The following is a 12,500-nucleotide window of genomic DNA, read 5'->3' on the forward strand; positions in this document are numbered from 1 at the left end:
ATATTGTCTAAATTGTATTGTTTCTGTTGATGACAATACATTATGGAACATTTTCTTCCTGGCGTTTGATCACGCACTGAAATAATTTGTAACAAATTCAAGCAGTAAGTCCAGTGATTCATTGTGTAATTACTGCGGGTCACAAAAACTGGAAGCATTTCTAAAGCTGACAGGAGCTTTTTTGCTTGTTTTGCTTTGTTTTGTTTGATGCACACACACACACACACACACACACACACACACACACACACACACACACACACACACACACTAATATATGTATCAGTAATTTGCAACTTACAGATATCAATCATACCTTCACAAGATTCATTTTCCTTAATATTTTTTCTTTCTTCTTGTGCATTGTCTGTGTACTGTCAATGCAAAATTAAACAAATTTGTTTCTCATGTGTATTTCACTAGCTCACACTTCAGACCTCAGATGTCCCTTAGCGATGAACAGGAATAAAAAGCAAACGTGAGCTTGGGTCTAAAAAAAAACAAAACAACAAAAACAAAAACCCCCAGTGCTAAAGGTTGTTTCTCGTGTTAAACGATCCCTGGTGACGCGTATTAACTCAACGATTATCTCCATCTCTTGACTCTCATGAATAAAAATTGTTGTAGAGTTCAGCGAGCGTAAACGCACCATATGTATATTCGCGACGGAGGGTGTGTGTGTGTGTGTGTGTTCGATCGCAGATGGTAAAGGCACAGTGAAGAAGTTAAAGTATGATGGAGCTGATGATGTCATTGCGAAAAGTTATCCAGTTTTGTCACTGTCAAGCCGAATAGGAGTGTGCTCGCTCTCTTTCTATAAAATGTAAGAAAAACAATTTGTCAACTGTTTATCTGTTAATTTATCTTTCGTCTTAATGTGTTCGCTTTACATATTTCTTGGTTCGTTTACTCACAGGATCAAATTACACCTTTTTGGAAAGTGTGAGCTGAAATTCTAGAGTGAAAAGAATCAACAATTTTAGAATGACGGATTGAAAACTAACCAAGACCATCTTAAAACGCACACACAAAATCAACAACAACAACAACACACACACTGTACACACACACACACACACACACACATTTTGATCTCAAAATAACACGAGCGTTCATAAGACAAGAAACCCCGTGCTTCATCTTTCCCCAGATACATGTAAATATCTAAATATCTCAGCGTGCTTCATCTTTCCCCAGATACATGTAAATATCTAAATATCTCATTGCTGTCTCCCCCCCCCCACCCCCACCTTCGTCTGCAATGCAAATTAGTTTTTTTTTTCTATAAATAACGACACACATGACGCGTCACATAAATTCCTCTCCTGTCAACATGACATCCCAGCTGGAGGTCATACGGTTTGGAAGGAGCGTAGATGGTTCACTCGATCTGGTGGGTTAACGGCCATATTAGAGGATTCTTGCCAATCAAAACATCTCGTGATCTGTGCTCCACAGCGCTCAAGAAATTAATACAAATAGTGGATTTCTTCTTCAGTTTTTAAATCACCACTTTCACCTTTGTTCTGTTGTAAACACATGTGCCTCGTAATTTTGATTCACAGCATCTTTATTTCAAAGTAAAGGTTAAACAGCATCATATCACGTATCTAAATTAAATCTGTAAGTTCCAGCTCTGTGCCATGCAAAACATTATTCGATAACTAATGCTCTCTTTCACTGCCATCAAAATCTTCGTGCGGCTTACCGTGAAACATTTATGTTGAGTGCCATTGTGTAATATAATTATAGTACGACATTGTTACAATCAACATGCAAGCGAAAAACATTAACTCTTTCCATACGAACGGCGAAAGAGACGACGTTAACGGCGTTTCAACCCAGTTACCATCATCAAAATATTGCAAGCGGAAGGCTCTTATACTGAAGAGGTGAATGTTGACAAAGAATACCACAACTCTGACGACGGAAGCTAAAGGTTGGGTCATTCAGACAACCACTGGACATCCGAGGGATCTGTGTAGAGGAGAAGAGAGGACTGGCCGTACTGAGTGAGTTAATACCGCTGGTCTATAATGCTTTCAATGGTTTAGTTTTCGGGTTTACCGGATAGCGATGTTGTTTACAAACTCTTCAACATGACGAAAACCTGCGCAAAGGCAATAAAGACTAAAATTACATCACTTCACCAAACCAACAACCGATCACGTTGAGAAAAACGTGAACAGAATCAAAAACAACAAACACTACAATGATGTTAAGTTGTTATCATAGTGTTTTGTTACCATCCGGTGATCGGGAGAACACTGAGAAGTGAGAGGAATAAAGATGGTTAAACAGTAGATTCATGGGGGGCTGTTATTTGAGGGGCATGGTGGCGATCTCCACTCTGGGAGGGACGTTCACTCAGACTGGCTCCGCGACTAAGCTATTATTGTCGTTAGTAGGGGGCTTAGTAGATCGGTGTCCTAAGTACGCTGAATCAGAACAGGCACCAATGAACACCACCGAAGTGACTCAGCAGCAGGGCAGGGTCTCCTCTGGTGTGTGGCCTCCTGGCGACCTAACATTGATGGTTCCCTGCGGACTGCTGACGATGGAACTGTGACAGACGAACCCAGGTGTGGTTGTGTATGGGGGAATCTAAATGAGCGGCGTGGGAGTAATGCCACTGAAATGGTGCAGATGATGGGGTAGAAAAAAAAAAAAAAAAAAAAGGTTAAATAAATAAAGGGTGAAGAGGAAAAACGTGCATGTAGACGCACACAAACCAGTTAAATCAATGAAAAAACTGCTAAAAAAACCCCCAACCAGATGTAAAATAAAGTAGACGAAAAATAAATAAATAAATAAATAACCATTCAAAATAAATCAATAAAAAAAAGACTGAATAAACAGACAACCCAAAGGATGTGGAACACACATAAACTGAAAAGAAATACGACAGAAAACAAAAATGACCACAGATATAGCGCATGCGGTCAATGTTCCACGACCAGTGCTTCAAGCCTTCCTGCTGTGTCCACAGATTAAAAATTAGGTAACGGCCAGGACGTATAATACTGGACCGGCGATACACCCGTTCAGCTATACAATACGACTTCCTGGGTGACAAAGCCCGTGGGAGTGGGAGTGGGAGAGGGAGAGAGCGATATCAACGGTGGTTGTCAGGAAGTACAGAACTGGGTGGCATGGGGGAACGGTACAAATGGAAAGGGGAGGTGGAACGTGTGTGTGTGTGTGTGTGTGTGTGTGTGTGTGAGTAGTGTGTATGTGTGTGTGTGTGTGTGTGTGTGTGTGTGTGTGTGTGTGTGTTTGAAACAGAGATAGAGAAAGAGAGGAGAGAGAGACAGCAAGAGAAAGAGAGAGGGTGTTTGGGTGTGCTTGTGCGTGTGAGTGTATATGTGTGCGTGTGACTGAGTGAGCGTGCCTGCGCGCGCGCGCGTGTGTGTGTTTGAGTGTGTGTGTGCGTGTCTGTACGTGAGTGTGTGTGCGTGAGTGTGTGTGGGGGGGAGGTTGGGAGGTTTGGGGGGTAGGGGTCTAGGATAACCAACACAGGCCTGACCCGAGGTCTGAGTCTCCGCGCCAAAATCAACACGCAGGTAACAGTTGCGACAACATCAGCGACCTACATGACTATGCACTCTCCGACTCACGTTCGATCGGGCAAACGACTATGTCGGTCTTTTGTTACATGCCATGACCCGCCCTTCTTCTCTTTCACAGCTTTTCATTGTGGTGTAGCGAGACATTCGCGTCCTTTCGTCGCATTCGTCAGCCAAGCACTCTCCTCGCTGTCTTGCACGCATGCACGCACACATATGGGCGCGCGCGCGTAGGTACGCGACATGTACCTGACACACTCTCACACAACATTTACTTGGAGACTTAATATGATTGCCGACATTGTTGTTAGTCACTCCGCTTGTTTAGCCGGATCTCCGGATCTCTCTCCATAATATAAATACGCTGAATCATTCTTGTCGGCGATGCATCTCTCTCTCTCTCTCTCTTCGTTCGTTCGTTCACACACACACACACACACACACACACACACACACACACACACACACACACAAACATTTTCTTTCTGGAGTTTGTACGGAACGGCTTTGGTAAATAGGATATAAAAAAAATACACGAACTGTTAGAATCTATCCATTTTATTACTAGCAATTTATTCATAGACTTGTCTTTTTGAACTGCTTAAATGTAACGAAAGTAAAAAGTTCAGTCAAAGAGAAAGAGGGTGGGGAAAGACACAGAGGTGCAAAGAGAGATAGGGAGGGGAGGGGGGGGGGGGGGGGGGGGGGGGGCTCCAGCAGGAGAAAAAGAAAGGGAGATGGAAAGAACGAGAGAAAGTTGCAGGGTTTAGAAGACAGGAAACAATACAGAGAGACAGCTGGAAAAAGGACAAACCCCTTCCCCTGCCCTCTACTCCAGCCAGCCTGTACATGCACACAGACAGAAGATTCATGCATACACATCTACAGGCACGCACGCTCTCAGTGGTAGGTAATGTGAAACAAAAACCTGAAAAGAAATGACGGTGTGGAGAATGTGTGTGAGACACAGAAACAGAGAGAGAGAGAGAGAGAGAGAGAGAGAGAGCGTCGGGAAATGTGAGAGACAATGCGGTGGCAACAGGAGAGAACGTCACACTGTAACAAAAGGGTTAGTCTCAGGTGACGGAACGGTACAATGCGAAATACTGTACGTGTGCCCTTGGCGCGTGTGTCATCCGATACTTTTGTTTTAACAAGTCGGATGGATGCCTACACAATATCAAACCGAAAAGAATAGTTGAAAGTGAGAGAGAGCGAGCAAGCGAGAGAGAGAGAAATGAATAGTCAGTTCTAATCATGCACGCGTGTGAATGACTGGTGCGAAAGCGCTTTGATTTGTCTCTGCACAAGATTCAGTGCCATATAAATAAAAAATTATAATGATAATAATTATTATAATCAATGACATTTATTTTCTGAAGGTGATAGAGTAAGCAAGACAATGCTTTTTTTTTTAATATAACGCCCTCGAAGAGGAAATAGTAAAAAAAAAAAATTAGAAAAAACAGAGAGAGAGAGAGAGAGAGAGAGAGCGTCAGACATAGAGACACACATACAAAGAAAGATTCTCCCCAAACCTCTACTGGCGTACAGAACTCAACACACACACACACACACACATTATATATATGACAGACAGACAGACAGGCACAGAGTGCGTTCGCATGTGGTGTGCCGGCGTATGAGAGAGAGTGTGTGTAAAATACATAAGAGAGACAGACAGACAGACAGACAGACAGACAGGCACACACACACACACACACACACACACACACACACACACACAGAAAGAGAGAGACAGAGAGAGAGATAGAGAGGCTCTCTCAGACAGAGAGACACACATGTAGAGAACGAGTCTCCCCCCAAACAGCTGGAGTACAAAACTCAACGAGGGCCACAACAACAGTGTGTGAAGTGGTCCGTAAAAGAATGACCACTCTGTACTGACCTGAAGCGGCCGGGGGAGGAGGGCTCTACCTAAGGATCGGTCCGTTTACGCTTCACTTCTTGCCTTGTTCTCGTGAACTGAGGGTGGAACAGTGTTGGTGGTTTTTTTTTGTGTATGTGTGTTTTGTTTTGTTTTTGGTGGGCGGTGGACATACAATTACATGCACACCTTCCACTTAGATTTTTCCTCTGGTTAGACTGCTTGTTTTGTGTTTGTGTCGTTTTGCCTGCCCCCTCCCCTCTGTCTCCACACCCCATACCCCACACACACTCTCTCTCTTTCTTCCACTCTTGCACTTGCTGGATTAGGAAAATAAATGATTTAAAGAGGTTTTTCGAGAGTGAGAAACGTTTCTAGTGATCAAATCAATAAATCACTTCTTCTGAAGTTTAAAAGTTTAATAACAACAATAACAATGGCTTTAACCTGTTTGTGTCAATGGCTTTAACCTGTTTGTAGACATTTAGTTTTACAGAACCGAACAATTGAATGAGAGAGAGAGAGAGAAAGAGACAGACAGAGAGACAGACAGGTAGACAGAGAGAGGAGCAGGCGTGCAGCCCTCATGTTCTGAGTAAATGCGTCTCATCGTGAATGATATTCACAAACACACTCACAACTCTCTCTCTCTTATGTAAATTACACACACTCTCTCTCTCATACGCACACCACACACGAACGCACTATCCAGTATCACATACACACCCACACACACACACACACACAGCCACACACACAAACACACACACACACCTTCCACAAGCCAACCTTCGCGCTCACCTGTAATTGCCGTTTTCCAAGAAGACTCTCCTTAGTCTTCGGGTCCGTCTCCTCAGTCTTGTTCACCATGGTGACGACTTCAACCTCGTCCTCCACAGTAATACACCAACCAGTACAATCCTCCCCGTCAGTCAGACACAAAGTAATCCTCCTATTCCTCCTCCGCCTCCTCTCTGCTGATCTCGATGGCACACACACACACAGCAGGTACGTGTAATTCCTCGCTCGCTTTATGTTTCACGCCCCACTCAAAAAGGTGGTTAAACAAAAGACCATAGATCGATTTACCCAACAGGAAACTCAGTTGTCGAATTATTCCCCAAAAGCTAATTGAACTCGTCGAATTATTCCCAAAGCAAATAATTCAGCTTGTGACTTGTCCAAAGATGAATTCCAAAATGTCTGAGATGCTTTTGAAAACTTGCGGTGGTGAATTCGTCGATCACGATATCTTCTCTTTCTGTCCTTTCTCTGGGCCTGTGTAATTTTTGGTGGGTCCAGTGAAATGTGTTGTTCTTTCCTAAAAAAAACCAAAAAACTTCATGCGCTACATGTTTACTTCCAGATGAAAAGATGAAGAGGAAAAGCTCATGCTTGTTGTTGCTCAAGTCTTATTAATTGAACGCTGTATTGCACCTCGTTTCTTGACATTAAAAATGTTTAAACCAAGAGGAAAAACGATTCTGAAGCACGTGAGACTGACCGCGATGCAATAAACAACGTCGCAGCCCTGCGCTAGACTATATACTGGACAAGTCCTGGATTTTTCAAATACCGCAACAGCCACAGTAGTCAGCGACGGACAGACGGACATGTCAATGACATTGCTGAGCTATATATAGGTGTGGTAGCTGTCCACAAGCTTCGCGTGTGTGCGGGGTTGGCTGTCCAGTGTTTTTATCAAACCGTCACTGTGTTCTCTCTCTCAGTACCTGCGGTGAAGTCCAAACACAATCAAACGTTATAAAGGCGTTCACACTCAACCATTTGCGTTCACATTCACGATTTCATCTGAAAGAGATAAACGGACAGAGACAAGGGAAGAGGGAGGGAGGGGGGGGGGGAGGGAGAGGGAGAGAGAGAGAGAGAGAGAAACAAAGGCGAAGACTGAGAGACAGACAGACAGGTAGACAGAGATGGCGAATATTACATAGGTTACTAAATATGGGTGAACATGATTAACACACACACACACACACACACACATTCACACACTTTCTCACACACACACACACACATACACACACTGACACACGTGTACTGCACGTCACAGCTGGTGGCCACACGAAGTCTCTGTGATCGACGTTTAAAATGAAAGTTACTTGAAAATCAATACCTTGATGTCAAGCGTGCGCGTGCACGCACAATTAAACACGTTTGTGTCACAAGACAGATCCCTCGTCTCCCGAGGGAAAGAAAGCTGTATGTATCTAAAAGGGGAAAAGTATTAAGATACAACAGGCTAGCTATATATAGAATATCTAAGAAGGTTAGGTATTCTGAAGAACAATCTGGCTTTAGCTTCGGTTATATCTAAAAAAAGAAAAAAAAGAAGAAGAAGAAGAAAGAACAAAGTTTGTAATTTCAACATCGATTTATAAAGGACTAACGCTCTGGAGCAGTTAGTTTTATGTATGTATGTATGTATGTATGTATGTATGTATGTATGTATGTATGTATATATGTGTGTGTGTGTGTGTGTGATATTGTGTGTGCACGTGTGTATATATGTGCCGTGCGCGCGTATGTGTGTGTGTGTGTGTGTGTGTGTGTGTGAGAGAGAGAGAGAGAGAGAGAGAGAGAGAGAGAGAGTGTGTGTGTGTAAATTTCCCCAGAGATACTGATTAAAAGAGAACATACTTATTTAACAATTTTTTTTTCTTTTTCTTCGTGCATCCTCATCCATCGCACTAATCCACCCACCTATCTATTTTTATATACAGATGTATGTATGTATGATATTTGCATACCAACTTAAAGGACACAAACAAAAATGCCAGATATTACGAGCTTACTGGGTGATGCGAAGAAAACGCCGACTATTTGTAGGTATATTCATCAGCGGGAATCGAACAGAAAAATAAACGCATAAATCAATAAAATACCACTTCAAAAACTAAGCAGGGCCAGGGTAACATTCTTCTCAACATTGCAAACGGTGAAAATTTTTTTTGGGTTAATCATCTAAGTAGCAAAACTCTCTGGTACATCCTCCAACCATAAGTTATATATATCTAAAAAAACACCAAAAAAAACCCACCAAAAATCAAACAACCCCCCCCCCCACACACACACACACAAACAGAAACAAACAAAAAACAACGTAATATTTCGAGATTTTAGAGAAAAACAAAACAAAACAAGATAAGTCATTCCTCAAAAACACACCCACACAGTTTTGAAAAAAAAAGAAAAAAAAGAATTGTAAGTCGTCTGCTTGTTAACGTTACACTTTGAAAGTCTGCTTGAAATGTCACATTAATTTAGTCACAAATGACACAATTATTTTCTTCTTCATCACAAGAAATACATTTCTGTGTCCTGTCATATTCGTCGATTCTCAAAAACAAACAAATCCGCCCAAAGACTTACCAAGCACACACACACACACTGAAACGATCCGTCCAGTTGAAAACTTTCGACTCTATCACTTGTATTTTTTCAAACAATTCGTCTCGTCGACTCGTTCACTTTCCTGTATTCCTCCGCTTTCAAATTGTCGTCTGCAGTCTTCAGGCGACAGGTGTCAACGCTATTTTTGACCGCTCCGCACGCGAGCTGCACGCTTGTTCAACGTGCGTTTGTTTATGTACGACAGTTCGTTCGTACACTTAAAGTTAAGTGCCTGGCACATTTTCTGCAACACGTGTAAAACTTTCTAATCCCTGCAGACATCGCAGTGAAGTTTTCTCGTGTCCTGCAATAAAGATAAAGACAAAACTACTCGTTCGATCTGCTTTTCTTTCAGTCGCTGAGACACCGTGAGAACGTTAAAAAAAAAAAAAAAAAAAAAAAAGGGGGGGGGGAAAATATGCACACGAATGCTCCAGGCTGGCGAATGTGAGCTGAAGCTTTGCGGTCGTGAATGATCAATAAAGCGAAAACTTGTCGTCACACACACACTCACACACACACAGAGTGAGAGAACTAATGCATTGAAATGCGGGGCAAGGGAAAACCGTAATGGAGCTAGCTAAAGCTTTGCCTTGCCGTTGCCTACGTGCGGATCAGTGAACGGTCCACTCTCTCTCTTACTCCCCCCTCCCAAGCGTGCGAGACCAAATCCCAGCATCTGTGGTTGGACAGAGAGGAAACAAATACCATGGGACTTGGCTCAAGGTCTCTAAATAACCGAGTCCGCGATCCTCCCTTGTGTATTCGGTAGTACGGTTAAAAAGAAATACGCTACTCAACTCTCACATACCTGGTCAACTGTTGGGGGAGAAAAACACTTTCCACCACAATTGTTCGGACGCCCCCTCCGTGTCGCATACACACGTGCGTGCGTGTGTGTGTGTGTGTGTGTGTGTACACACGCTTCCCCCCTCTCTATCTCTCACCTGTCACCGACACACACTCACGCACATACACACACCGGCAACAACCCCGCGCGCTCTCTCTCTTCCCAGGCCGACACTCGACCTACATTGCGTGCTGGCGGGCTGGTCGCGGAGGGACACACATCGGTGGTGCTGGTGACGCGTCACACACGTACGGCCCTGTCACACGCACTCTCTGACAGATTTATCTGCTTTTCACGCTTTCCGTCTGTGTCCCGGTTTTTGTGCGTGGCTCTAAATATAAAAACTGAAACGAGACAGGATCCACGTACATTAGCAAAGCCACTTTGTGCGGCGTGGACCCGGACCGGGATTTGAACTCCCCCCAAGCCCCCCAAAACGGAATGTCGCTGCCTATATGGCGGGGTGAAACGGTCATACACGTAAAAGCCCACTCGTGTACATACGAGTGAACGTGGGAGTTGCAACCCACGGACGAAGAAGAAGAAGAAGAAGGAGAAGAACTCCCTCAGTCTCTCCCGCAAAACCATAAGTGGTGGATGGGTGCTAGTCTTTCGAGTGAGATGATAAAACCGCGATCCATTGTGCAAGCATGTATTTTGCGCACGTAAATGTCCCATCGATTACTATAGCTGTCCCTGGGAAATTTATGAAGAAAAATTCATTCTGACAGTACTTACTGCACACACACACACACACACACACACGCACGCATAAAATATGCCCCCCCCCCACATACACACTCTCTCTCTCCCCCACTCTCCCACAGCCCCTCCCCTCCACACACACAAAGATAACAACCACCCACAGGTACACACACTACATGTGATTTCAATTGTGTGGGAAAAAACTAAGGTGGGGTGGGTGGAGGGAGACAAACGAACAGACAACTATTCTCCGTCACATCCGAAAGCTGTTTTGAAAAAGTGGGTTTCGAATTTGTTTTAAAAGAATTTTTTTTTATATCGGCGACTATAAATGTCATAGCAACCAAACTTTTGCAGAAAAGTCTGTATGAATAAGTGCTTTGAAATCATACCCTTAATGGTGATATGATAAGCAGGGTGACAGGTCAAAGGTCAAGGTAATTATTTTGGGGTAAAAAAAAAAGATAAAGCTTGATAGAGACCATGTCTTATATCCAATTTTGATCAAACTTGGTATGGTGGCTGGTCACTGGAACAGCGTGATCCCTGAATAAATTGGAAACCTGAGGTTAACGATCAAGGTCACAACATGGCATACGATATTGATAAGAAAATTTTCTACGTGCAAGAAATTAAAGAGGTCTTGCAGATAATCTTTGTCAAACTTGGTAGGCCTACAATGATAATCAAGGCTATTTCTCTCTCTCTCTCTGTCTCTCTTTCTCTTTCACACACACACACACACGCACACAAGCAAGCAAGCGCGCGCGCGCGCGCGGCGTATTGAGAACATGCACAGATATGATAAAACTTCAGTTTTTCATCCAGTTTTAATTAAGTATGGTGTACCATGTAGTGAATCGTTCTACCCAATCGCTTAGTATGGCTTTAGTTATCTTCTTCTTCTTCGTTCGTGGACTGCATCTCCCACGTTCACTCGTATGTACACGAGTGGGCTTTTTTACGGGTATGACCGTTTTTACCCTGCCATGAAGGCAGCCATACTCCGCGCTCGGGGGTGCTTTAGATATCAAAGATCAAGGTTACATAAGTGTGTGTGGGTGAGTTGGGGGTTGGGTGTGGGTGTGGGCGGGTGTTTGCCAGATTATTTATTTTGTAGTGCTTTTAAAGTTTATATATATATATATATATATATATATATATATATATATATATATATATATATATATATATATATATATATTCCTTTGTTGGATTAAGTGTGTATCATACGTGTCTTGAAGACCTTGCTTTTAATTCTACTACTACTACTACTACTACTGCTGCTGCTGCTGCTGCTACTGCTGCTACTACTGCTTCTTCTTCTGTCGTGGGTGTGTTTTGTCCAGTCTTGTTTCATCAACGGCTCGAGAAAAAGTGTCTGCACAAACTTCGTGCTCAGTCAAACGTACTGTAAGGAAATTGATTTGTTTGTTTGGTTGGTTGGTTGGTTTTTATTTTATCTATTTTTATCATTATTATTATTATTATTTATTTTATTTTATTTTATTTTTTTTGGTGCTTCATCGTTTCAAAACAAAAGCGATATCCATATATCACACGCACGCACACACACGCGCGCGCGCGCGCGCGCGCACACACACACACACACGCACGCACACTCACACACGCGAACACGTACGCATATAATTCTATACACACAAACACACATATTCTCCTTCACTCCCCTGTCCTCCCCACTGCCCACCCCCACCCCCCGGACACGCGCGCCAACACATACGCACGCACACACACACACACACACACACACACACATTCGCACAAATAATAATGATAATAATGGATACGTATATAGCACACTATCCAGAAACCTGCTCTAGGTGCCTTACAAAAACGCTTTTGTTAACATAAAACATTACATCAATGTTACATACACACACACAACAGAGATTAGAGACAGGTCGATAATTTTTCAAACAATTATGATCCAAAGATGGTTTCTTGATAAGTGGACGTACAACAGCAGATTTGAAGCTTTCAGGGGAAACAACCAGACAGTAAGGAAGAATTGATGACATGAGTAATACGTGGCAGTAGAACATCAATACATTCAACC

General features: G+C 43.0%; 1 protein-coding gene across 3 annotated transcripts in view; it reads right to left on the reverse strand.

Moving 5' to 3' along the window:
- LOC143279765 (tetraspanin-18-like) overlaps window positions 1-12,500 on the reverse strand; it is a 611,054-nt gene that overhangs the window by 203,136 nt on the left and 395,418 nt on the right. The window contains exons 1-3 of one of the 3 annotated variants that reach the window (XM_076583899.1): window positions 9,680-9,859; window positions 8,848-9,172; window positions 6,256-7,187 (exon numbers count right to left, since the gene is read on the reverse strand). The exons of 1 other annotated variant lie outside the window; for it this stretch is intronic. In XM_076583899.1, coding sequence (XP_076440014.1) covers window positions 6,256-6,324 — 69 coding nt within the window. In that variant the 5' untranslated portion in view covers window positions 6,325-7,187; window positions 8,848-9,172; window positions 9,680-9,859. Of the gene's footprint in view, window positions 1-6,255; window positions 7,188-8,847; window positions 9,173-9,679; window positions 9,860-12,500 lie in introns of those variants that run through there. One more of the 3 variants, XM_076583898.1, reaches the window with a different exon arrangement.

The sequence above is a fragment of the Babylonia areolata genome, chromosome 3, assembly GCF_041734735.1.
Source record: "Babylonia areolata isolate BAREFJ2019XMU chromosome 3, ASM4173473v1, whole genome shotgun sequence".
Taxonomy (NCBI): Eukaryota; Metazoa; Mollusca; class Gastropoda; order Neogastropoda; family Buccinidae; genus Babylonia; species Babylonia areolata.